Genomic DNA, 26,911 nt, shown 5'->3' on the forward strand with positions numbered 1-26,911 from the left:
GCCTCCAAGATGAGTTGTTTTCCCACCTGTTCCCTGAGGGCGTGGAGAGACCTTCTCAGCAGCACACCTGGGTCCTGAGATGGCAGGTGAGTTGATACTGCAGGCCAGCATCCCCAGGAGAGGGGATGGGGTCCTGGGATGTTCAGGACAGCTGGCCTCACAGGCAGCACCTAGGGAAGCAGGGATGGAGGTGACCTGCTGTCTACCCCACCTGCTCACCTTCCCAGCTCTGAACCCCCGAGGTCTGGCCCTGTCAAAGCAGGGCAGTTAATAGGCATTTCTCAGTGGTTCACACCGAAATGGAGGGATCAAGAGGAGAGGGGACCTGAGAACCCCAGGAAGGTATCATGACCAAGGGGTGCCCCTGCTGTCACCAGTGACTGGGTGTGTGTCCTTGGGAAAGATACCTACCTTCTCTGTGCCTCAGTTTCCTCACCCCTAGTTCACAGCACCTGTGAATTCTTCAAGAAGCCCAGTGGCACAGTGGGTTGCATATTGGGCTGCTAACAACTTGGTCAGCGTTCAAAGCCACTGGCTGCTCCTTGGGAGAAAAATTGAGGCTTTCTACTCCCGTTTATAGTTACAGTCTCAGAAATTCACAGGGGCAGTTCTATAGGGTCCCAATGAGTCAGCATCGCCTCCATGGCGGTCAGTTATTTCAGTTTGGTGGGTTCTTCTCTGGTCCTGCTGGGCTCTCAGGTGGAAGAATAAAGTGCCCATGATACCTGTGACAAGCATGCTTACCTCAGCACCTGATCACACCAACTGCTGAAAAAGCGAGAACTATTATGATTCCTATTATTGTGTGTGGCTAGACAGACGCAGCCCCTGGAGATATTGCAGGTCCACTCCCAGAATGCCAGAATAAACCTAGCCACATGAATGCTCTTCTTTCCTGGTGCTTATCAAAGTTATGTTTGCACTATGCTAAAGCCTATTCAGAGTCACCGCCATCAAGTTGATGCTGATTCATAGGAGCCCTTGTGGTGTAGTGGTTATGCATGAGCTGCGATCTGAAAGGCCAGCAGTTTGAAACCACCAGCAGCTCCTCAGGAGAGAGATGGGGCTTTCTACTCCTGTAAAGAGTTACAATCTGAGAAACCCAGTGGGGCCGTTCTACCCTGTCCGACAGGGTTACTCTGAGTCAGAATTGACTCGATGGCCATCACTTTGTTTTAGATGAGGAGCAGTGTCACCCTATGGGGCAGGGCAGCCCTGCCCCTGTGAGTTTGTGAGAGTGTAACTGTTTACTGGAGTAGAAAGCCTGGTTGTTCTCCCTCAGAGCAGCTGGTGGTTTTGAACTGCTGACTTTGGGGATCACAGCCCAACGCATAACCATTATGCCTCCAGGGCACAGAGATGCTATGAAGGAGGGGGCTAGGCCACGGTAGGCAGGGGGAATGGGCAAGGAGACTTGACTCAGCTTCTCTAGCCTGGGCCAAGCTTTCAGTGGGCAGAGGCCAGCGAGGGCAATTTGAGGGAGGCATTTAGATTGTGTGTGTGTGTGTGTGTGTGTGTGTGTGTGTGTCCCCGTCTGCCTGTCTGTCTGAGCTCGCTACTGTTTGCTCATAGGGTGCTTTTCATCCCTCCCTGTTTTTGCACAAGCTGTCCTGAAAAGTTTGTTCCTTGCCTCTCCACCTGGCAAGCCCTGCCCAGGAACCCACTAGACCTTCCTCATGCCGCGGCCCTTTCATACAGTTCCTTATGTTGTGGTGATCCTCCAACCATAAGATTATTTTTGCTGCTACTCCATAACTGTCATTTTCTACTGTTATGAATGCGGAGACCCCTGTGAAAGGGTCGTTCAACCCCCAAAGGGGTCGCGACCCACAGGTTGAGAACCACTGCACTAGACCCTCACTGTGGCTGATGCCCACTCACTTCCAGGGGATGTTGGCCTTCAACTTCAGGAGGATTCCCAGAGCTCAGCTCCTGGTCCCCACTCACTGAGCCTTGACTTCGTTTATTCCTGTCAACCAAGGGTCCCTGGTGCCAAGCACTGTGAGGCCCTGGGCATTCAGCAATGAGTAAGGGGATACTAGCCTGCCTCTGTGCGAGAGAGGGTGAAGTTGAATGGAGAACTGAACAAAGTAGATACAGTGATGCAGGCTGTGGAGGTGCGGGGGTAAGGGGTTATCATTCCAACTTGTGTGATCAGAAAACTTTACTACGGGGCAACATCCCAGGAGGGACTCCAAAGAGGTGAGGGAATGGTGTGCGCAGAAATCTGGGACAGTGTCCCAGGGAGCAGGCACGGTGAGTGCCAACGCCCATTGGCCCGGTCCTGTAGGGATGGAGGGGTTGAGGGAGAGTGAGAGCAGGTGGAGTCGAGGAGCCATGAGTTGTGGGAGCCAGGAGCGCCTCAAAGACTTGGGCTTGCTCTCAGAGAGAGGGGGTGGGGGGGTGTTAGTCTGGGTATACTAAACTAATCTATGGATGCACGTGTGTGTATAAGAAAGAGATTTATATATAAGAGCAATTGAACATTGAGCGAACATCCCAGCCCAGTCCAGATCAAGTTCATAAGTCTGATATTAGCCCATATTTCCGATAGCAATCTATAAGGTCCTCTTCAGACTCATGAAACACATGCAATTACGCTGAATGCAGGACGATCACAGGCCAGTGGGTGGAAAGTCTTTGGATCCAGTGGCATTGTAAGCATCTCAGCGCTGGCAGGGGTCTCTATATGGCTCTTCCAGCTTCAGAGGTCTTGTCAGCTGCAATGCGTCCCAGGAAGTAGCAGAGAGAGAGAGGTGTCTTCAGCCTCCAAGGAGGAAGTTCCAGATTTCCCAGAATTCTCAGGAGGCCATACCCATTGGCTATCTCCAGATTGACAGCCTAGACTCCACCCCTACACTCTTAATCCTTAAATTGACACCAGAGTAGGTGACTACTACAAGGGCCCTGGGTGGCTTGGGGGGCAAACAGGCCCCATGGGGTGTTAACCGTGTGGAGAGCAGACAGCAGAGGCCAGTGTGGAAGCTGAGAGAAGAGCTGGTGAGGCCGCAGGGAAAGGAAGAGAGAGGCCGGACCAGGAAGTGCTTAGAAGGCAGAGCAGCTAAAGAAATGCAAGTGAGACCCCTTCTTTCCCCAGCTGCATCAGAGGCCTCCCCCCATCTCCCACATCAAACAGCGCTGGTCCCCAGGGAAGCTGGCACTTCAAGGTCTGGCCCCACTTCCCCAAGGGCCAGAGGCAGAGGGTCCTCATTTGCATCCTGGTGGAGCTGCAGCCCCCTCGAAGTCTGCACACAGCCTCCCCCCAGCTCCCCATGCTACTTTGATCTGGTTTGGTGTCTCTTTCAGGCAGGAAGGCTTTTATCCTCAGAAGGCACCCGCCCCTCCTTCCCCAGCTACAGTTCTGTCTCACTAGTGTCACTCTGAGGGGGAGGGGGGAGGAAGGGGAGCACTCTCTTTGAGTGCCCTCCAGAGGCCCCCTGCCAGGCGATGCAGTTACTGAACTAAGCAGCTGTGGAGGGACCCAAGCTAAGCCCAGGCTGGAGACTGGCCCTCACGCACCCTGACTCTGGGCAGCCATGGCCGCCCGTACTTTCAGGGAGGTCCTCAGCCTACCTGCTGGCCTCCTGGGGCTGGCAAAGAGGAGGAGAGGAGGCCAGGGGCTTGATCAGGCAACCGGATACTGCACAGATTCAGGTGTGTCAGGTTTCTCTGCTGTCCCTTGGGTGCCTTGGGTGCTGGACTGGCCTGAGTTATGCCCAGTGGAGCCCAGGATAGCTTCCTGGAGGAGACTGGCACAGCTGCCTGGTCCCTGAAACACTGCCCACCGTGGCCCTACAGGACAGGGTAGAACTGCCATGGGCATTTTCAAAGAAAATGAGAGGAGAGCCTCATCTTTCTCCTGTGGAGCAGCTGGCAGGTTTTGATTATGTGGTTGGCAGCCCAGGGTGTAACCCACAAGGCCACCAGGCTTTGCTTCCCTTTAGGAGTGAGGAGTAGTAGAGGTTGTGACAGTCCTGTTGTTCTTGTTAGATGCTGTCCATTGTAGTGCACAGTGACCCTGCAGCCAGAGGACTGCCCCACAAGGTAGTGTGTATGGGCACCAATCACCAGGCCTTTCTGTCACAGAGCCGCTGAGTGGTTCCTACAGCCGAGGGAGGCCAGTTGGCAGCCTAGGGCTTAACCCCTGCATCCCCAGGGAGCACGTATTCTGACCCAGCACCGTGTGAAATGCCTCACCCACCTCAACACAGTTCATCCTCACAAATGCTCCAGGGTGGGTGGGTGCTCTTAGCCTCCCCATTTTACAGAGGAAGAAACTGAGGCCCAGAGAGTTACCCAAGGGTGCACGACCCATCCGTTGTAAAACTCGGAGTTGACAGTAGCCTCACTACTACCTGGTGGATCCACCCACCCACCAGCTCCCTCCTGTAAGTCTGGGGTGGCCCTGCCCCACTCCGACCCAGGAGTGAAGTCCCTGCCCTCAGAGTCCCTGCCAGGGGACCCTCAGGCCCCAACATCACCTGCAGGGAGGGTGGTCCTGAGATCCATGGGGGCACACTGCGAGGGGGCTGGGGCACCCAGTGAACAAACACCCTCAAAGACACCTCTCCAGTTCTTCAGGGAGTGCCCCAGCTCGGCCCCTCTCCAGAGATGGCCTTTGAGGGCAGGCTTTGGCATTCCCAAGTCTCTTGGAGTTCCCAAGTCTCTGGGTTCCTGCCCTGTCCTGCCAACTCACAGGGCCAAAGGCTTCAGAGCAGAGAAATGGCTTCCACCTGGGTCTTTGTAAATGTCTTTTCCCCACACTCCAAACTGCTGCCTGGGAGCACCCAAGGCCCCCTTTGAAAAGCCAACCACAGACAGCCCTTTGCAGCCCCAGCTCCCTGCTCAGGGTTCCCCAGCTCAGGGCCCCCTCCCCCTGCAGCTGGAGGGCAGAGCCTAGTAAAAGTAGATTGCAGCAATAAAAGGCATTAACCATCTGAGCACTCTTCACTGTGGCCCAGCAGCCGTCTATCCTTAAGCAGGAAATATTGTTTAATGCCGATGGTAATGAGCGAATCAAATTTTGAAAATTAAACTGGAATTTGAGCATTAGGGCCTGGGCGCTGGCTTCGGGCAAGCCAATTGGCTCAGCTGCCACTGACCTCTTCCTCCTCCCCTGGGACCCACTTGCCCTGCCTGTCCAGCAAAGTATTCCTATCTGGAACCCAAAGGCGCAGGGGCTAAACTATCCCCTTCGAAGCTCCCTTAGGATTCCCCCACCCAGAGCTTCGCTTTCTGGGTTCACTTTGGAAATGCAAATCTTTCTAGATGGAGCAAGGGAGCTGGAGGCTGGAGAACCTTGACTCCAGCCAAGGAACCAGCAGCCACCTTCCACCACGCCTCTGCATAAGAACCCCCACCTCGCCTGCTTTCTGGGGCATCAGAGCTAGATTGGGGTTCTAGAAAATGAAATGGGGGCTAAAAAGGAGAGAAGTGAAATGGATTCCCCAGAGGAGAGGAATAAGAGCATGTGTGTTGGGGCGGGAGGGTGGGGAGCAGAGGCCCTGTGGAAAAGCAAAGTCTTTCACCATCCTAGTTTCTAAGGAGCATTCTGGCTGTACTTCTGCCAAGACTGGTTTGTATCTATGATTTTTTTGCCAAATCCTCCAAGATTTTTTTATTTTTTGGATAGGGCATAAAACCAAAACCTCATTGCCATCGAGTCAGTGCTGACTCATAGTGACCCTATAAGACAGGGCAGAACTCCCTTTGTGAGTTTCTGAGATAATAACTGTTTACTGGAGTAGAAATCCCCATCTTGCTCCCACGGTTTGCCTGCTGGTTTCAAACTGCTGACCTTGCAGATCGCAGGCCAACATTTAACCAACCACTGGGCCACTCGGGCTCCTTTGGCAGTCCATGGTCCTGTCAGTGCTCTTCGCCAGCACCATAATTGAGACTCATTCGTTCTTCGTGGGCTTCCTTATTCCGTGTCCAACTTTCACAGGCATGTGAGGCGAAGAAAATATCAGGGCTTGAGTCAGGCATGCCTCAGTCCTCAAAGCAACATCCTTGCTTTTCAACACTTTAAAGGGGGTTGTGTAGCGGATTTGCCCGATGCAATGCATTGTGTGATCACGTGACTGCTGCTTCCATGAGCATGGATTGTGGAGATCCTTGACTTCAATCTTTTCTCTGTTTATGATGATGTTAACTATTGGTCCAGTGGTGAAAGCTTTCTTCTCGACAATGAATTGTAATCCACACTGAAGGCTGCAATGCTTGGTCTTCGTCAGCAAGAGTTTCTAGTGCTCCTCACTCTCAGCCAGCCAGGTTGTGTCCTCTGCATTATGACAGGGTGTTAAGAAGCCTCCCTGCCATCCTGATGCCACTGTCTTCTTCCTATAAGCTGGCTTCTGTAATGATTTGGTTTAGTAGTCTAGTAATTGTGCACTGGAATTTTGAAAAGACTAGAAGTATGAGAATGACTAAAATATGGCAGGGACACAAAGCGAGCACACGATGTTGGAAAAATTACACCAGTCGACCCGCAGAATGTGAGGTTGCTACAAACCTTCGATTAGTTTAAACCCCACAATATTTGTGAAGTGCAATGTGCCCATATTTGAGAATTCTAAGGGGGGAAACTCATAGGGACTCTTTAGGACAGGGCCCCCTGTGGACTTCCAAGACTAACTCTTCACAGGAGTAGAAAACCTTGTCTTTCTCCTTCAGACCTACTGGTGGTTTCAAACTGCTGAGCCCAACGTGTAACCATGACGACACCAGGGCTCAGACATTTGAGTTAAATGGGGGCAATCCAAGAATACTTCCTGGAGGAAGTGGGTCCAGGGCCAGGTTTCTTCGTTTCAGGGCAGCCTTCTGGAAAGGTCAGTCTGGTGTAAGTCCCTAAGGAAACCATGGCACGCAGGTAGAGGAGCCTGGCCAGTTATACACTTAGACCCCAAGAAGGAAGTGTCCAGATCCCAAACTGAGAACTGCCCCATAAAGGGAGATTCAGGCGATGGAGAGTATGAACTAGAGGGAGAACAAAAAAAAAAAAAAGGAAAGAATAAAGGACTGCCAAAGGGAAGTGGCGGGATAGAAAGGCACGTGTGGATGAATTTTAATGCAATCAGAAAGCTGTCACAATGATAATAAAGGAATATATTCAGACGTCAGGAGAAGAGAACGCCAAGCTGTGGTCCCTGCATTTAAATCAGACGCAGGCGGGCGGAGGAAGCCTTTCTCTCTCCCAAGGAGGAAGTGGAGTTTTAAAGCAGGGGGTATTTCCACTTCTTTGTCTTTCTGGAAATCCCATTTGTTCAAGGGAGTGGGGAGGTGTCGGGTACAGGTAGGCCCTGGGCTGCAGAGAAAAGTTTAAATGACTGTATTGTACTCTGCCAAGCCTCTAATGAACCCTGGTGTCCTGGTAGGCTACATATTGGGCAGCTGACCACAAAGTCTACTGGTCGCTCCAACAGAGAATGAGGAAACTCTGTTCCCAAAGATGAAAGAATTTAAGTCTCTGAAAGCCAAAGGGTCAGTTCTGTTCTGTCCTATATGGTCACTATGAGTCAGAATGGACTTAATGGCAGTTTGGCTCTGGGGACTGAAATCTCGGGGTTAATTTCAAGTTAGGAGTTGTTGCTTCCTGGAGCAGGGTGGCAAAGTCCCAAGGCTCCCTTTCTCTGTTCTGTCCTTCCATCCATCTCTCCTCTTTTTCATTCTTAGTTCTTGCCCCTGACTCCTGAACTCCTTCCTCCCATCTGGCCTCAACCTCGATCCAACTTTACCCCGTCTTTCTCCCTATCCTATGGCTCCCCAGTTCCTGCTCCCCAGCCCAAGAACTGAGAGTAAGAAAGCCCTGTGGGCAAGTCTGAGGCTCTGGAAATGAGATGGGTTGTGCCCGTAGCCATGGGAGCTGGGGAAGCAGCCTGTCAGGGGCAGGCGGTGGGGCTCCAGAGCATGGCCCACCAATGGCAGAGAGCTTTGCTCCATGGGGCTCTGAGGGCTTATATTCTGAGCCCTAGGTTGGCAGGCCTTTCTTCCAGGTTGCTATGGTGCACAGCCTGGTACCTCCAGGGACTCCTCTCCAGAGCTTCCAGCCACAGAGTCAATAGTCACTCAAAGTGACCATATGGGACAGAGTAGAACTTTCCCTGTGGGTTTTCAAGACTGCTCATCTTTCCAAGCTTCCTCTTTCTCCCTGAAAGCGGCTGGTGGCTTCAAACTGCCTCTAGGGTTAGCAACCCAGGGGGCACACACTATGCCAGACCATCAGGGCTGCCCTCCCCAGGGGAGCATTCCCTAAAGAAAGCCCTGTGGAAGCTCACCCCATTAAGACCTCACTGGGGTCGCCCAAGGCGTCATTTCTGCCACTGGTGGTTGGAGCAGTCACTAGCACCCTGTGGCTTGAAGAGGCGGGAACAAGAGCCACCTTTCCCGGAGGAAGGAGTCAAAAACACCGTGTGAGGTCCCTGACCCCTGGAGCTCACAGTGAGTGCATCTGCCAGTCGCTCAGTCCCAATCACAGAGCCTAGCCCGGGTGTGTGATGTACTGTGTGCAACACTGGGTGGCGCCTGGGAGCAGTGGAGCGAGCTCAGCCTTCTGGAAGAGGCTCCCAGGAGTGGCCTTGAGCTAAAATTTGCGACAAGAACAAAGGTGTGTGTGTGTGTGTGTGTGTGTGTGTGTGTGCGCGTGCGTGGGGAAGAAGGGGGGGGGGCTGAAAGGGGTTATTCAAGTAAAGTTAGAGCTTTTGAGACCCAAATGTGGTGTGCCCTCATTTACACACAAGCCATCCAATCACTGCTCTGCACTGAGGGCCTACTATGTGCCAGGAGCTCTGGTCATGCTCTCTATAAGCCTTGGACTGCCAACCACAGGGTCAGCGGTTCAAACTCATCAAGCTGCTCCCGGGGAGAATGATGCCACCTGCTTGGGGAGAGATTTACAGTCTGGTTGGGCTTCTAACTGCAAGGTCATCAGTTTGACTCCAGCAGTTGTTCTGAGGAAAAAAGATGAGTCTTCCTACACCTGTGGAAAGTCACAGCCTCAGAGGTCCCCGGGGCAGGTGTACCCCGTGCTACAGGGTTACTATGAGTTGGCATCAACTCAATGGCAGTGGATTTGGTTTGGTAGGAAACCCTATGTAGTGTCACAATGAGTTGGCATCAACTCTGCCACCGGGTTTGTTTCTGTCTTGTTTCTGTGCTGGTCACTGCTGCTTCTGCAGAGGCCTTTTCTACCCCGAGACCCAGTCTCTACCTTGGGGCCCAAACCCAAGGGGGGTGAGGGTAGACAGACTGGCAAAGCAGCAGTGGGGGAGAGTAGAGCTGGAGAGAGGGAGGGGCCTTGGTAAGGAGGGAGTATTTCAGCTGAGACCTAGAGGAAGCGCAAAGGGGCTGGCTTTGTGCTGGGGGTGGGTGGGGCACACTGGCCAGCTCTGGCAGCCTGGCAAAGGCCCTGGGTACCAGGCTCGCCCAAGGTAGGCAGTGAGCTGATCTAGGCACCTGTGGGGAGGTGGCTGCAGAAGACAGCTGCTAGTGCCAGCTCTTTCAGAGGAGAGAGGAAAGGAAGTACGGGGTTGCTGGGACCAGTGCCTACCCGCCTAGTCACCAGCCTGCCTGCTCTCTTGGGACAGGAGGAGGCCAGAGGGCTGGGCGCTGCATTCCGGCTCCCTGTTGCCCTCCCTCTACCCACCTCCCTCTCGCCTGCCCGCCTGCCCCTCCTGCTCCGCCTATCACCCCGCCCTCCCCCCAGCTCTCCCTCTCTTCTCCCCGGGCCTGCCCCCGCCCGCCCCGGGCCCCCCGCCCGGGTAAGCATCTCCTAATTTTGTTCCAGAAGATAGAAAACTCTTCGTGGGCATGCTCAACAAGCAGCAGTCGGAGGACGACGTGCGCCGCCTCTTCGAGGCCTTCGGCAACATTGAGGAGTGCACCATCCTGCGCGGGCCCGATGGGAACAGCAAGGGTGCGTGGGGCGGGGCGGGGACCCGGAGAAAGGCCCATCCCCTGTGCACCAAGAGGGTTCCCCCAGCCCAGGGAGGCTTTCAGGCATTTTTGATGTTCTGTCAAGCTCTATCTCTCTGTCTCTGTCTCTTGGCGTCTCTCTCTTCACCCCCTCCTCTGCCCCTCCCGCCCTGGAGGGCCTTGGGCTCAGCCTCTCCCGTCCCCCCAGGGTGCGCCTTTGTGAAGTACTCCTCCCACGCTGAGGCGCAGGCGGCCATCAACGCTCTGCATGGCAGCCAGACCATGCCGGTGAGTGCCTGCTACCTGGGCCTGGGCCCAACGCGGGAGGGGGCAGGGCGAGGGGCAGGCCCTCACAGCCCCCTGGAGACTGTCAGATAAGGGCATTGAGCCCCAGAAATGTTAACGCACTGACAAGGTCCAGGTCCACCAGATGGCAAACGCTACATCATGGGGCTAAGACCCTGCATTCCTCTGGGGTGCCAACCCTCCCCACCCCTGCCCCTTATCTGTGAATTGGGCTGGGTGGGCCCTAGCTTGGGGCACTGACAGCAGGGGCTGGTAGTGCTTAGGTGCCCAGGAGCGTTGGGCCTCACTGTGCCCTCCCCTCGGCCACAGGGAGCCTCGTCTAGTCTGGTGGTCAAGTTCGCAGACACGGACAAGGAGCGCACAATGCGGCGAATGCAGCAGATGGCTGGCCAGATGGGCATGTTCAACCCCATGGCGATCCCGTTTGGAGCCTATGGCGCCTACGCGCAGGCAGTAAGTGTGGGCACCACGGGCTGGCGGGCAGGAGGGATGGCAGTCCTCAAGCCCACACTCCAGGGAGCCCTTGGGGGCTGGGAGATCTAGTTGCACCCAACAGATACTGCTTTTGTGCCTACAGTGCTATGGGGCCAGGAATGAGGTCAGGGAGGGAAAGTGGGTGCATAAGAAAGTGGGTCCAGAGGGTGGCTGTCTGGAACAGGTGGGTTGCTGTTCAGGTTCTTAAGGAAGTGAGGGACCAGATGGCAGCCAGGGGGATCACCTTGAGCCCCCTGACCTTGTGCCAGCTCACTCCTGAGCCCTAGAAAGTCACACAGGGGGGTGGGGGGACTAGAGAGACATTCTCTTGTCACCAGCCAGCCCCCACTCATGGAACGGCATCCTCCACCCCCTGGTCACTTCTGGCCACAGTTTTGTGAAGTTGCCCCCAAACCTTCATGCTCACGATGTCCCTGCAGTTCCCTAGCCAGTCCACCGTCTTCTCTCTTCGACAGGGGCCCCACTCTGCCAGCCTCTCCCCTAAGCCGCCTCTCAGAGTTGTGTTCACAACCGGCTCAGGTGTGTGTGGCCCTGAGCCAAATCAGGGTTCTGGCCCTACAAAGACAAGCTCACCTCACCTATTCAGCCTTGGCCACTTTCAACAACTGTCCCCAGCCTCCACACACCCACCTTTGTGAGGCTCTCAAGGGCGTCCAGAGTCGACATCCCTAAATCTCCTCTCCCTTCTTCCTAGCATAACTCCAGGCTAGGACAGTTTGGGTCAGAAATCCATGACCACTTCACCCCGCAGGGGCTGGTCCAGCTCACCTTAAGAGATTTGACTTTTGCATCCCCACAAACAGCAGACTTTAGATACCCTGGGGCCAGCCTTTCAAATCCAGTCATCCCTGCAGGGAAGTGTTGTCTACTAGCAGTAGATACGTGGGCTGGAAGAGGGCAGGGGTCAGGGCTCTGTGGGACTGGGGCAGGTGCAGGTCCGGAGCCCTGAGTTCAGAGCCTGGGAAGCTGGTGTCTGGGAGCCGAACCCCTGGTGGGGAGGGTGGTCCCCTGGAAGCACGTGATATTTTTCCCACTCCCTTTGCCCCAGCTGATGCAGCAGCAAGCGGCGCTGATGGCCTCCGTCGCGCAGGGCGGCTACCTGAACCCCATGGCTGCCTTTGCCGCCGCCCAGATGCAGCAGATGGCGGCCCTCAACATGAATGGCCTGGCGGCCGCACCCATGACCCCAACCTCAGGTGAGCAGGCCGGGCCGGCACAGAGCCTGGCCCAGAGCAGTTGGGCCCAAATCAGGCCTTTTGGTCAGCCATCGACAGTTGCTGTCTTTGGGTAGCATAATACCCCGGTGGGAGAGTGTGGGGTGTTGGGCTGACCATCCGAAAGGTCAGCAGTTTGAAACCACCAGCAGCTCCTCAGGCAAAAGATGGGGTTTTCTACTCCTGTAAGGAGTTAATAATCCCGGAAACTCACATGTGTGTGTGTGTACCATTCTACCCTGCCTTCTAAGGTTGCTATGAGTCAGAATCAACTTGATGGCAGTGCGTTTATTTGAGTTTTTGGTCTGTGGGCCAGAGTCCATGGTGTCTGGGCCTAAGTTGACCTTGTCCCTCAGACAGTTTATCTTATCCATGTTTTGATCACTAGGGATGTGGGCTCCCTAAAGCAAATAACATGATTTCAGGGCGCCAAGAATTCCACGTTGGTGTTCCTCTCCACCCGTCTGAATGGTAGATATTTGAAGAGACACTGACATGAAAACCCTCCACCCTGAGGTCTGCAGGGAAAACGCTCCTGCCCAGTCTGTGGCCCTGTTCAGTCCATGGCCCAGCCAGTGGCATCTCAAGGAGCCATGAGGAGTGCAGACTGCACCAGGTGACCCTGCAGGGGGAAGGGGGCAACACCAAGATGGCATGGCTGCTTATCAAACTTGTCTCCCGTGTTGCTATTTTTTAGAATAAAGATATTCTGGTTATTAGTTATAGTAACAAAGGCCTTTTGTGTAAGCCTAGCTTACATGTATTGATATACCTAAGAGGCCAAAACACTGTGCCAGTCTACTCTGTGAACTTCCTAAACAGCTCTGGTCAGCCTGTCATTATTACTTGGTTACAGTGTTGCTTCAGGGCAGGCTGTTTCGGTCAACACGTGCCACACACACCACTCACACACCAGGACTGTTTTCCTTGCTGCTGGTGTTTCTATCATTGCCAAGTTTATCACATGTCCTCACGCTCTCACTTCAATATGGTGCTCATTCGCATTTGTGAACCTCTGTCAATAGCTTTGTTTTTGAGAATGAAGTAGTAATCTAAGGTAAAAGAAAACTTAGAGTCACTGAGTGGCTTCTGACTCATAGTGACCTATTAGGACAGGGTCGAACAGCTCCTGTGCATTTCTGAGACTGTGATTCTTTGTGAGAATAGAAAGCTCCATCTTTCTCCCAAGAAGTGGCTAGTGGTTTCAAGCTGCTGGCCTTGCAAGGTACTAAAGGAGGAGCCAATGTGGCCAAAGTCAAGGGCATTGTCAATGAGTGGTCAGCGGTCAGGGAAGCCCTCATGGGGTAGGGGGCACTTGGTCTCTGTTGGAAATCATGGCTAGTACTGGGCTGGGCAAAGTCACTCCAAGCAGGGGAATAACTAGAGGCATGGCTCTCAGGACAGGTGTGTGAGGTCTGAGTCTGTCCCTGGGGGATAGGGGTCAGCAGAGCGGAGCTCCATTGAACTCTTTCCTAATCTTTGCCATGCTTGTCTTCCCGGTCCTCCACCTTTCCTCACCCCTGAAACCAGGTGGCAGCACCCCTCCGGGCATCACTGCACCAGCTGTGCCTAGCATCCCATCCCCCATCGGGGTGAACGGCTTCACCGGCCTCCCCCCACAGGCCAATGGACAGCCTGCTGCTGAAGCTGTGTTTGCCAACGGCATCCACCCTTACCCAGGTAAGCACGAGCAGCCCAGCTTTCCCAGGCAGCACACTCTCGTCCGGCGGCCCCTTCCCTCGCCGGTAAAACAGGAAGGGTGTGGCCTCTGCCCATGCTCTGCGATCAGGGTGAGCAAGTCTCCTGAAAGCCCCAGGGAGCCCACAATTGGAGAGAAATGAGCAAACCCCAACTGCAGAAGGGTGTCAGTCTGATGGTTGAGGAAGAACCTTGTTGCTGAGATGCCCTCAGAGAGAGAGAGAGGCTGTTGTCATTGATGTTGTTAGGTGCTGTCAAGTCGAGTCTCGCTCTGAGTGACCCCATAGAATTGCCCTGTGGGGCTTTCAAGATTGTGACCTGCTGAAAGAGGGTTGCCAGGCTTCTCTACCAAGTGCTTCTATGTTGGTTTGAGCCATAAACCTTTTGGTTTGTGATCAAGCACTTAACCATTCGTGCCACCCATACCAACGACACCAAACCTTTTGCTGTTTTCTTCTGGCCCATAGCAACCTGGTAGGACAGAGTAGAACTGCCCTGTGTGGCTTCTAAGTCTGCTACCTCCGCGGGGACAGACTGCCACACCTCTCTGCCAGGGAGCAGCTGAACTTCCAGCAGAGCACTTTCACCACTGTGCCTCCGGGACTCTTTATAGAGACGATCAACTGCAAATTATCAGAGCATAGATTTTTCCTGTAAGACATCAGGAAACAGAAACAAAAAGAACACTCAGGTTTACAGGTAAATAGGAAAGGGGGAGGGGAGTGGACAAGCATTGCTTGGCAGTTCGGCTAGTACAGACCTAGCCAAAAAAACTAATTGCCATCGAGTTCATTCCAAATCATGGTGACCCTATAGGACAGGGTAGAACAGCTCCTGCGTTTCCAAGGCTGGAACTGTTTGTGGGAATAGAAAGCCTGGTCTTTTTCCGTTGCACACAAAACCGTGCTTAGGACAGCGGACAGAGTCAGCACCTTGGCCAGATCCCAAGTTTGCCCATTCCCCTGAGCAGGAAGCTCTAGGCAGCCGTAGCTGGGAGGGCTTCACTCCTCTCAAACTCAGCGCTTCACAAGTGGTGACAACAGTAGTGGAATGGAAGCAGCTACTCCATTGACCTGCAAGCTGGTTGACATCAGGGAAGGATGCTAGGTAACTCCAAGTGACCTTGTAGGAAAGACAGAATTGTCCCCTTTCCGTTTCCCAGGCTGTGCATCTTTACCAGAGCAGAAAGCCTCATCTTTCTCCTGAGAGATGGCTGGCGGGTTTTGAACTGCAGACCTGGGGGTTATCAGCTCAACTCATGCAACCCACTAAGACACCAGGGCTCCTGATAAAGTTCATTAAGAAGGGCCAGTGTCACTGGGGTGTGACAACTGTAACCCTGCTTCCTGGAGAGAAGAGGACGAGGTTGTAGCACTCCTGTGAGTTTTAGGAGTAGGAGACATCGTTAAAGCAGCACTTTAGTGGGGGCTCTTGTGAGCATAATGATCAGTCTGGAGAATGTGTATTGGGAGCCATCTCTAACTCACACTGCCATGATTGAATGTAGAGATTTTGGCCACTTACATTTTCATCCTGTTTCTTGGTTTCCCACATAGCTTGGAGTTACCCTTGCTCCCATCCCAGGGCTCCGCCCCCCCCACCCCCAATCTATCCCTCAATCCACAGAGCAGAGGGCAGAGGAGCCTGGAACGCAGGGTGCTGGGGTGACAAGGATCTGGGCATTGCTTCAGGCTGTAGCCTTCAGGCAGCAGGGAAGGGGGTTAGCAAGCTGGAGGTGGGAGGAACCTCGCTATTCTCAGGTTCCTAGACTGGGAATGAAGAGCCCCCAGCACATCTGGGTGGCTGCATTTCCCACTCCTGCCTGCCCACAAACCCGTCTGGATCCCTGGATCTTGACAAACCTGTTCCTGCCCCGCCCCCAGCAGCATCTGTGAGCTATTTCCCTGGTGGTGGAGTTTGGAAATGTTTCTCTCCCCCATTTGTAACAATCTGCCACCTCCCATAAACAATTCCCTGCCAGAGCAGGGGGGAGGGATGGAGGGAAGGGAAGGAGAAAAGTAGTACATTAAAAAAATTAATTTCCCATCTTTAAAAGCGGAGTTTGGAGCCACTGTAATGAGCGAGATCCTTCAAAGTATGCGCTCGCTCCTTGGCAGTAACTAATGGAGGTCGTTAAGCAGGGGAGAGAGGGGCTCAGAAGTGCTTCCCTACACATCCCAGCCTCAGGGAGCCTCTCCGGGCTTCCCAGGTGCCCATTGGGGTCACCCTTGAGTGCACAGTCTGACCCCTACTGCCACATGTCACCCTGTGGGGTAGCTCTCACCTAAGACAAAGACCAACAGAAAACACCCATGCCCCATGTTTGGTCGCACGTGTTTACTGAGCACTTACTGTGCTCCTGGCATGGTGGGGGGTGGGCTGCCCCATCTAAATTCTGCAGGTTATGTCCTGCATGAGGGCACCACACTGTGGGTCTAGAGAAAAGGACCCTTATTTCCAGTTTTCATTTGGTTCTGTTTGGAGTGGGGGGGCGGGGAGAACAGCTGGGGAGACCAAGAAGACCACCCAGATTGTCCTTGCCTTCAGAGAGCTGATAGGCTGGCTGAGGCAAGTCCCACCATCACCGCACTGTGCCTGAGAGCCCCTGGCTCTGCACCCCTCTGTGTCTCAGGCTCTATAGAACCTGCCATTCCCACGGTCATGATCTAAAGGAAGTTCCCGGACACAGCCAGGAAGAAGAGCTCAGGGGGATGTTAGGGAATTTGTCCTCATCTAATGGCTCCCAGGCCTGTTAGCTTGATGGTGTGGGGCGCCACGTGGGGTTCTCCTCCTCCCTGTGTTATCCCCAAGGTTGCCCCAAGGTCACTGGGCCTGGGGCTTCCCGTGGGTGAGCATGTGTCCCCAACCTTCAGTCCCAAGGTCATCACTGGCTGAGTCACCTCTGGCCTACGCCACATGCTCCTGCCCTTTCCATGCTGTGCTGAGGAGTTAGCCCAAGGATCTCCCCCTTGTTCTTGGCTATAGTAGACACGTGATTCAAGAGCTGAACGAAGTGGTCCAGTCTGAGTGGCTGTGCCCTTGGTCCCTGCTGAGGGTCAGCCATGCCCTGGCAAACATCCTAGGGCTGGAGGATTCCCCTTTGAGCAGGAGGCTAGAGGGCAAGGCACGGTTTTCTCAGGCCCCATCTCTCACTCAGCCAGGTCCTTAAGGCTGGCCCTGTAGCCACTACTTCTGACACTGCTAAGCACCCCAGAGGATGAGCGCATCCCCTTTTCCCCAAGTCCTTCTCTGGAGCAGGGCTCCTCAAGGTTACACCTTCTCTTGAATCTGCCCTCTCCCACCCTTCGTAGACTTCTGCATGACCCGCCCCCACTCAGATCCCACCTGGGTGGACAACACTCCACCTAGTGAGGGGCCCAGCTGGGGAAGGGAGGGGAGGCCAACAGCATCTAGGTCCAGGTGCTGTGGGTCCTTAGGTCAGACGCCTGCCCCAGCACAGACTCCCAGGTGGCTGGACATGGTAGGGGGTAGGGCTGGACGGGCACCACTGACGTCTGCCCCCTATTCCTTGCAGCACAGAGCCCCACCGCCGCGGACCCCCTGCAGCAGGCCTACGCTGGAGTGCAGCAATATGCAGGTCGTTAGTATCCACCAGCCTCCCTTCTCCCCACTCCTCGGACCCCGGTGCCCCCTCACATCCCCAGCCTGGGCCCAGTACTACATGATGGGGTGGGGAGTGGTAGGGAGCTGCTGTGGGGGGAGGGGCTGTAGGGGCAGAGGCCCCTCTCTGTAGGCCACCTTGCCTTGGGGTTGTGGTTACCCACCCGAATTGGCAGGGTAACCAAGGTGCGGGTGAGGACTTCGGACGAGGGCACTGTGGCCACTTGCCTTGGCAGCTACAGCTGGCATCCCCAGGTGCCCGTGGTTCAGACGGAGCACCAGGCCACGTAGCCGCAGGGGGTGCTGAGGGGTGGAGAGCCGGGCCTGATGCCCACCACAGTCCACAGTCACTGGCTCAGGAAGCATAGAAGCCAGTGGGCACTCCACCCCAGCCACACCCAGGCAGCAGGATGGCAGGGTGACTGGGCATAGGGAAGAGGCGGGGCATAGCGGCCAGAGGTAGGAAAGGAGGAGGTGAGGAGAGCGAGAGTGGCCGGGACCTAGCTGGTGGCTTGGTCAGTGAATGGAAGGGTTCATGACACTGTCACCAGCTCACACCCTGGGAGGAGCAACATGTTCTAGTCATCCTCACCCAGCAAGTGCCTTGCTGTTGGACCAGCTCAGGTCCTTCCTCGTGGTGCTTGGAAGGCTCAGCAGAGTCACCGCTGAGGGCTGCCTGTCAGGGTGGGGTCTTGGGGTGGAGCTGGCTTCTGTGAGCCAAGATACTAGGAAAAGTGTTCTCAGCTGTCTGCCTCTCTCCCCCAGCTCAACCTCACACCCTGCCCTTTGGGGAGTCTGGCCAGGCTGGGGAGGGGGCTGGGCACGTCCCACCTCTGACTCTTCCTGATGGGAAATGGACAATGTCAGGTTTGTTTGACTCAGTCCTCTATTCCACTCATGCTCTTGCAGGCTCCCTGCAAGCCAAATTCATGACTTAGGTGGCTTCCAGCTCCCACCCCAAGCCCAGTCCCATTCAGCTTGGCCCAGAGATAGGGACAAGCATTTAATTGGAGTGACTTGTCCAGGATACTGTGATGGCTTTGATGATGTCATTGTGGGTCATCCATCTATTGTCCCATTTCAGATTAAAACCACCTTCCCCCTCCAAATGCGCACACGTCTGACACGCATATACACAGATGCATATACACATGACATATTTATGCAGTGTGTTCATGCATACACACATGACACATGCATAGTGTATCAATGAATGCACATATGTCCTACACATGTAAGCATAGGAGCACACGTGTGCACACATGACACACATAAATATTATATATACACATGCATACCTATCCTGCACATGCAAGCTCAGGTGAATACATGTGTGCACACATATGCACAATGTATACATGCATGCACACCTGCCCCACATGTGCAAGCGCAGGTGCATACATGTGTGCACACATATCATACTTATGCAGTGTATACATGCAGGTATACATGTCCCACATGTTCAAGCACATGGACATACATGCATCCACACATGACACACACAGTGTATGCATGCACACATGTCCCTCACATTCAGGCACCAGGGCCTACATTTTTGCACGCATGACATACACATATGCACAGTATATGCATGCATGCACACATGTCCCACATTCCAGCACAGGGGCATGCACACGTGTGCACCTATGACACAAACATATGCATAGTCTATGCATGCACGCACACATCTCCCACACGCACAAACTCGGGCATACACGTGTGCACACATGTCACACATACACACACATACATGCAAGCATACCTGCCCCATGCACATGAGCATGGGGGCATACATGCGTGTGCACTCGGCTGCCCCTGCTTCACTAGACAGCATCTGGAAGAAGGGTTACCTCCTCCTTCCCCAGCTGCTCAGAGATGCCCTTCCCATGTGGCTGCTCTCACTGACACTCTCTTTCTTCTTGCCTCCACCGTGTGGTCACCAACTCACCTGCACCTTGCTCCTGCCTCCTGCCTTTGGGCCTCCAGCAGCCGCCTACCCTGCTGCCTATGGTCAGATAAGCCAGGCCTTTCCTCAGCCACCGCCAATGATTCCGCAGCAGCAGAGAGAAGGTGAGCTGCCCTTCCCCACTCCCTGCTCCCTCCTCCCAGAGGCTACTGGCCTGGCCCTTGGCTCAGGCCTCTCTGTCACAAAGTGCCACCCTGTGCGTGGTGAGGGCTGTGAGATGCAGCGCACTGTCCCAGTGTGGAGGGGCTCCTCCTGGGGATGGCATGGTGGGCAGCTCAGGGGGCTGGCTGCAGGGTCACACCTGACCCCTCCCGAATCCCCCACTGGCTGGTGACATAGACCACAGACAGGATCTCTCTTGCTGGGGTGGGGGTGGGGGATGTTGGCAAAACAACAACAACAACAACTTATAAGAACGCGGAGTCTCCAGAAGGCTGGGTGTTCTCGAGCAAGGTTTTCTCCAAGAACCTGTCAGGACAGGCTGGTGTCAGCCAGTGGAGGCTCTGTCCCTGCCCAGAGGCATTCCTATGGAGAAGAGAAAGGCCTCACCTTGGGGGTCTGACTTGAAACTGTGCCCAGGGTACCGAGAGTACAGCTGGGAGAGACCAGACTCTGAGAGGGTGGTGATGGATTTGGTGGCACCAGATCTGCTGGCTATGGCCTTTGAGAAGGGACAGTGCACAGACTGCGTGGTGGGGGTCCAGAGCACCACTCCCTCTGTGATGAACAGGGGTTGGTCGATGGCCAGAAGGGGGAGGGGGAGGAATGCTCCGGGCTGGGGGCAGGGTGGGCTAGAGTTGGTCCTGCCTGCCAGGAGTCACTGTTTCCTTTGGGTAGCCAGGAGAGGCCGCTGGAACTCCCAGTGAGGACAACGGGCAGGTAGAGCAGAGGGCACAGGATGCCCCAAGCAAGCCTCCATGGGGAAGTTCCTGAAAGGTCCATGCAGGGGCTGGGGCTGACTGGGGCCTCCCAGAGCTCCTGACACCCAGCATTCTCCCACATGAGGACCAAACCAAAGTCACTGCCATTGACAGACTCACAGCGGCCCTCGAGGACAGGGTAGAGCTGCCCCTGTGGCTGTCTGCGGCTATAACTCTACAGGAGTAGAAAGCCTCCTTTCCTCCCCCCCCCACCCCAACCCCAGTGGCTGGTGGATTCAAACTGCTGCCCTGTGGTCAGGAGGATGGCTATGCCTCCACCCGCAGGGGTCCGCAGAGCTACCCCGGGAGAGCTCAGTGAGAGGGGCAGAGATGCTGGCAGGGTGCCATCAGAAGGGTCCCCCTGCAGCTCCTCCAGTAGCCTACTTGGCTAGGGAGTTGCAGTGGCCCCATGTCACAGCCCGGGCAGCAAGCCATCTTGGAGTGGTGGGCTGAAAGTTAGTCCCAGAATGAGCAGGTTGTGAGGACAGGCCACAAAAGTGGAGGTCTGAGAACCTGGGCTTCGTCATCAACACATCTGAGCCGGTCTCAGCTCTGTCACCTCCTCTACATGACCCTGGACCATTCGCTCCACCCTGGTTGCCTTCCAGCCCCTGCTCTATAGAACAAGGAGCCGGATGGAGGGTGTGAGGGCTCAACTGCCACAGCGGCTGCCCAGGCTTCAACTAGGAATGCTCTGTGCATGTCTCCCTGTGGGCAGCTCACCTTCACCTAACCACCACTCCTCCACAGTGGTACATGACGTAGGGCCCCCAACTTTGCATGTATCACCTCCTGAGACCTTTGCCTTTGGCCAACCCGAGCCACCGGAACCCACAAGGGTGCGCAGTGGAGCCTCTGGCCCAGTGTGGATGGCTTTGCCCAAGGCTCCTCCCAGGGCTTCCCCTGTCCAACAAGCCTTCCGGCCCCAATTAGTCAGAGCAGCGCCACAGAGCGCTGGCCCCCATGCCCTGCACTGCTGTCCCCCACTGGCTTCTGGCTGACCCACCCTCAATCTGGAGTCAGCTCCCTGCTTTGCCTGACGACAGACAATGCAACAGCCCCTCTGGCCAACATCCTGGATCTCAACATCTGACTCTGAATTCTTTCTCGCATGTTCTCTGCTGCATCCCTGCTCCTCAGACCAGGCCATGTGAGCCCCCTCAGCCTCTACTCTGGGAGGGAGTTCGCCCCCGGAAGGGAAGGGCCAAACTCTTGCTGTGTGGGCCGCACTGTGTGTGTGGGCCAGTCAAGGGTCCCTGGTGTTCATGAGGGCTTGGGTAGGCTTTGGAGGAGGAGAGGGATAACCCAGGCAGGTAGAAGGGCCAGAGCAAAGGCTTGGCAGCTGGCAAGTGTGAGGTGAGCCCCGGGGAGGGTGAGGGGGGTGGGGGGCACAGTCTGAGAGGCGGGTTGAAGCCGCCAGAGGAGGCAAGGAGGAGGGAAAAGGCTGGTCTCTCCCAGTGCTGCCAACAGTCTGCTTCTGTGTCATGCTCATCTCCACCCCACACAGCAGCAGCTACATCCACAGCCACACTGGACTTTCTTTGTCTGAATCTCCCAAGGTTCTGCCTACCCTTGGGGATGGCTGGTCTTGGCTCTGCCAAGGCAACAGCGTGACATAAGACGAGTCACCATTCTGTCCCTGAAGTCCCGAAGGCTGGGTGGGACCAGCTGATTCCTCCAGACCGCCCAGTCATACCATCTGCGAGTTCTAGAACGTGTGTGGTTGAGGTTGGGGGGGGGGGGTGAGCGACTGGAGAAGGGAGAATTGCAGAAGCATGCAGGACCTGAGCCTGGGCAGGTGTCAGCATGGAGGGGAGCAGGTGGGGGGTAGTCACAGAGCCCTAGGAGGGGAGGCACATGCCTGGCTTGGGTGGGCAGAAATGAGTGGGCAGCAAGCACCAGTCTGGGTGGAGAGAAGAACCTCCCAGATGTGAGCCTCGAGATACAGTGTGGGCGGCAGACTCAGGGAGCCCCAGAAGGGACTTCCAGAAGGTGTGTGGGGGCATCTGATGGGTCTCCTGAAGGAGGTGCAACTTGGATTGGGCCTCACAGCTGGGTCCTGACCGAGGGGACTCCCTCTACCTCGTACCATGGAGGGCTTGCTGCCAGAGAGGACCTGGCAGGGTTGGAGGGGACTGGTAAAGGCAGGGCCATCAGAGCACTGGGTGCCGGCCCCCAGCATCCCCTGGAAGCAAGTACCAGGCTCACTTGTGTCGTCAGCTGGCAGGGTGGGGATAGCACTTCTAGAGAGGTAGGCCAGGCAGGGTGAACTATGGGGGTGAGAGGGGTCTACTGTGGGCCTCAAGGGATGGTGGTAGATGGAGGGAGGGGCAGGGAGGAAGTGGAAGAATATCGGGGCACATTCCTTCAGAAGCAGCCTCATTGGTCCAGGCCAGGAAAGCCCTGTAGCAGCCTGTGACGGTGCCGTTCAGACATTACCTATAAGCCGCTGCTGGGCTCAGAAGCTCAGCTTGCGAACCCAGCTCCCATCAGCACGACTCTTACACCCCAGACCCGCCACAGATGGGCACCGAGCATTGAACAGAAGCAGGCCGCTTTCAAAGGTGACATTTAAAGCATTAAGACCTCAGGAAGCAGCAGGCAATGAAACCTGCAAAGATCTCTGGAGTCTCCCGACACTGTAAAAAGAGGAAGGTCAGTCATTGGCCAGCTGGAAATTTCAGAAAGGCTAAGGCCCCGGTGCTGAGGGAGCTGAGCATTGGGATGGGGGTGCAGGTGGAGTAGAGAGAGAAGACGACTGGGGCACATTCTGGCTTCAGACCTGGGCCCCACCACTCACTCACCAGCTGTGTGACCTTGGGCCGGTGACTTAACCTCTTTGGGCCCAAGTTTCCTCCTCAGTGAAGACTTCTTGCCTCACCAGGTCGTGGTAAGGAGTAAGTGCTGGCACGTCTGATAGAATGGTCAGGGCCACTGTAACAAGACGGGCGGAGCTTTTATGTAACACGGCTCACAGGGACAGTCGCTAATCACTGCACACCCAGCCTGCTGGCAGGCTGCGTGGTGAATTTTGGTCTGGATGCTCAAGACAAGGGTTGAGGGTGAGGCAGAGGAGGGGCCACTGTGGGGGCCAGATTGGACGCAGTGGATAAGCACTACCCAAGGGGGATTCCAGAATCTAAGCTGAGGCCCTTGGGAAGCTGAAGTGGTCATCGTCGCCAACCCTCACCCCCAACCCCCACCCCCGGCCTGGCCCAGGCCATGGCTATGTCTGGCCAGGAACCCAGCAGGAGGAGGCTGGACAGGCAGCCTCTCCTGCAGGCCTACTGGCCTCTCCCTTTCCTGAGCACTTCATCTCTGGGGCCATGGCTGGGCACCCCTTGGCATGCTCCCCCCACCCTCGCATCAACTCTACCCCTGGAGCCCCAGAGTTGCCAGGCCCCTCTCCCCCATTACCAGACTCATTGACTTTACACAGCAGGCAACTGAAGCACAGAGAGGGCCAGTGACTTGCACAAGGGGCAGAGCAGAGACCAGAGCTCAGACATGGGGTCAGCACCCCATACCCTTCCTGGGCCGCCCTCCGATCTTGGATGAGACCCTCCCTCCTAACCTTGCCCCCCCACCCCTCCCTGCTGCCGCTGCCTAACTCGCTCACCTCTCCTCTGTCTCTCTCTCCCCCCCACCCCCACCCCGCCATCCCCTCCTCCCCTGCCCACCCCCTCCCCCCACCGCAGGGCCCGAGGGCTGTAACCTGTTCATCTACCATCTGCCCCAGGAGTTTGGGGACGCTGAGCTGATGCAGATGTTCCTCCCTTTCGGTAATGTCATCTCCTCGAAAGTGTTTGTGGATCGGGCGACTAACCAAAGTAAATGCTTTGGTGGGTAAAGATAACAAACCAATTAGCTTCACCTAGGACAGGGTGGTGCTCACACCCGTTTCCAGTGTCCGAGTTCTTTTAACCTGCTCCTTCACACCACCCCTCTCCACAGGTGCCACCCCCCACCCCCCGCCTCCACTCACTGCCACCTTCTCTCTTCAGTTCTTTCAGCTTCTTGGCTTCCCCTGCCACCCCTGCCCTGTCCCTCACCACCCAGGCCCCAGGCCCAGGAATAGATTTCCCCTGCCAGCCCAGTGAAACAGAAGAGCGGACACCTTCTTTCTAGGCAAGCATGAGTGGGGCAGTTAGCAGGGCCTTAGCAGGATCTATCCCTAGTCACAGAGCCAATCAGAGCCCCAGGTAAGAGCCTAGAGTGCCCTTAGAGTAGGGGGTGGGGGTGCTCAGGCCCAGTGAGGTCCCCACCCTGCCTGCCCACTAGCCATCTCTATCCACCTCTCTTTCCTGCCTGCGCCTCCCCTCTTCTGTCTCCCTGCTCTTTGCTCCCCTCCTGCCACCCAGTGAACCCTTCTCCCCACTCACTCCCTCAGGCCACCAGAGCTGGGCCTTGCTGAGCAGCCAGGAAGCCTAGGTCTGAGCTGAGCTAAGATGCACACGGCAGCAGCAGAGACACCCACATGGCACCACGGAGTGATGTCAGAGACAGGCAGATGATGGAAATAGACACCAGGGAGGTGGAGCATGCCCCAGGGAGGTGGAGCAGAGAGGATGAGGCTTGGGGACAACAAATGTTGGAGGCAGGAGGGTGGTGAAGAAGGGAGGAGGGAGGGCTCAAGGGGCATTTGTTGAGAGGAGGGTGGCCATTCGGATTTGGAGGCTTCTGTCAGCGGGGCAGGCTGTGCGTAGAGGTGGGAGGATTTTGAATGGAGAGGAACCGTGTGAGCATAGTTTCCTGGAAACCCACCTGGGTCACTGGTTGAATTCGATGGGAGAGGGAGGCAGGTCTGGCAGGTGCCCTGGGCGCCACTGGTGGTGGTGGTGGGGTATTGCCAGCGAAAGAAAGTCCAGTTCCTTCTCATTAGCTTTGAGAGATCGTTTAATTGCAAAAGGTAAAGGTTTGGCCATCCACACTCTTTTCCCACTTTGGGAGGATTTGGGAGGGCCCGGTTAATACTGGCCATCTGGATAAAACACTGGCTGCTCAAGTGACTGGTGAATCTCAGAGAAGCCGGGCATCCTTTGTCGGGGTGAGTCTGTCCCATGCAACATTGGGAATACACTGCTACCCAAAAGGGACCCACTGTTGAGCTAGTGTTTGCAGTTGATGGGTGGCCTGGCCTTTGGGTTCGTCGCCAGGAAGTGGCAGGGTCCTCCCAGAAGCCTGACTCCTCTGCATGCCAGCCTCTCCGCTCTTCTCTGGTTCATCCTACCCCAGCCACCCTCCCACTACCTCCTCCAGAGCCACTTATGAGTCACCAAGGCTTGAGGACCCTCAGATCCTGGGACACTGAGGACAGAGTAGGAACTTTCAGCAGCAGGGCAGGCGTGTAGAAGTATCAGGGAGACGGGGTGAAGGGGGTTCCAGCATGGAGACCAGCTCTCCAGAACACGAAGGGCTTGAGGTTTCAAAGTGTATCGTACCCCACCGAAGGGAAGACCCTTCTGCCCCGGTGTCTTGTCTCCAGCGGCTGGCAAGGGGAACGCGTGGGACTTCACGGGCACCGCCTCAGTGCCCAGAGCATGGCCTTGGTCTGAGGTTTGGATAAACCAAAAGCAACAAGCTGGCATCCACCCATTGGCTATTTTGTCCACACGAATTACAATCGCTGATGTAGACACAGCCGACTGGGAATCAGTTGCATCTGGTTTAAAAAAAAAGTCAAACCTTTGAATAAATCGGAAGAAACCTGCCGCGCATGCGTAGAGAACCCCCCCCCCCCCCCCCGCCCCGTGTTCCCAGGCAGGGATGCTGGGACTGCTGTGCTGCTCCTGGCAGGCAGGACGGCAGCCCAGTGTCGCCAAGGCGTCTCCTTCCAGCCTGCGCCCAAGCCGCAACTGTGCTCTTCTTGGTGGTGCAGGTAGAGGCTATTGGTTCAGTTCAGATTCATAGTGACTCTCGGTTCAACAGGACCCAACTCTTGGCAAGACCCCGCTTAGCCTCTTCAGGTTCTTAAGCAATTCTCTCTGCACACGTCAACTCTAGTTCTCTGAGGGCTGCCATGAGGGTGATGTCAGATGGGGGGTCTGTGAGGGACTTGGGCTCAGGAAGGGCTAATGTTCACTACTGGTTCCCCCAAAAGGAGGCACCGCCTTTGCCTCTCCCCAAAAGGGTCCTAAGTTAAAGTCAACCCCAAGCTTGCTCCGTAATAAGCATAAACGATCCCTCAGGATTTCCTGGGGAGGAGGCCCCCGGGGTTAAGGGCTGCGGCCACCAGACCACCACTGCTGCCCCCGTTCTGGGAGACATGACTTCCTCAGGGTGAGCAGGCATGGACTGAGGGGCTCTGGGAGACGCAAGAAGACAGCTTGGGAAACTGGACACATGGGAGATGGTGTACTAAGCCCTGCCCATGGAGAGGGGTGGGAGAGAGACACCCCAACATCCCTGTGGAGGAAGAGGGCATCCCTGCCCTGACTGCTCGCCACTTAACAAGCAGCACTGGGTGCAGAAGGGAAGTCCCCGCCCTGGCCTTCCACGCCCCTCTGCACAGGCTGGGCCTGTCCTTGGCCTTCTCACTCTCCCGTCCTCTTCCTCACCACACAGCGATCTCTTTCTAAGGACCCCCTCAGACAGGGCCACGGGCCCCAGCGAGCTTTCTCCCATGAGAGCTCTCCCCTCGCCCAGGTGGTGAGGTAGAGGTGGGTGAGTCAGCAGGAGCGGTGGTACTGCATGTCACCCACCCTCAAGGCCACCTCAGCCTGGGCAGACTGAGTGCACAACTCAGACGTGGCTTCGGTCAGTGAGCCAGGTCTGAGGGA

The 26,911-nt window shown here is 55.7% G+C and overlaps 1 protein-coding gene across 3 annotated transcripts in view; it reads left to right on the forward strand.

The window, feature by feature from the left end:
- Positions 1-26,911, forward strand: part of CELF4 (CUGBP Elav-like family member 4) — a 320,202-nt gene that overhangs the window by 282,333 nt on the left and 10,958 nt on the right. Inside the window, exons 4-11 of one of the 3 annotated variants that reach the window (XM_075533266.1) lie at positions 9,785-9,913; positions 10,121-10,200; positions 10,528-10,671; positions 11,762-11,909; positions 13,458-13,607; positions 17,161-17,223; positions 19,233-19,316; positions 23,831-23,914. In XM_075533266.1, the coding sequence (XP_075389381.1) occupies positions 9,785-9,913; positions 10,121-10,200; positions 10,528-10,671; positions 11,762-11,909; positions 13,458-13,607; positions 17,161-17,223; positions 19,233-19,316; positions 23,831-23,914 (882 nt within the window). Of the gene's footprint in view, positions 1-9,784; positions 9,914-10,120; positions 10,201-10,527; positions 10,678-11,761; positions 11,910-13,457; positions 13,608-17,160; positions 17,227-19,232; positions 19,317-23,830; positions 23,915-26,911 lie in introns of all 3 variants that reach the window. The other 2 variants (XM_075533262.1, XM_075533263.1) reach the window with 2 other exon arrangements.

Source organism: Tenrec ecaudatus, chromosome 15, assembly GCF_050624435.1.
Source record: "Tenrec ecaudatus isolate mTenEca1 chromosome 15, mTenEca1.hap1, whole genome shotgun sequence".
Classification (NCBI taxonomy): domain Eukaryota; kingdom Metazoa; phylum Chordata; class Mammalia; order Afrosoricida; family Tenrecidae; genus Tenrec; species Tenrec ecaudatus.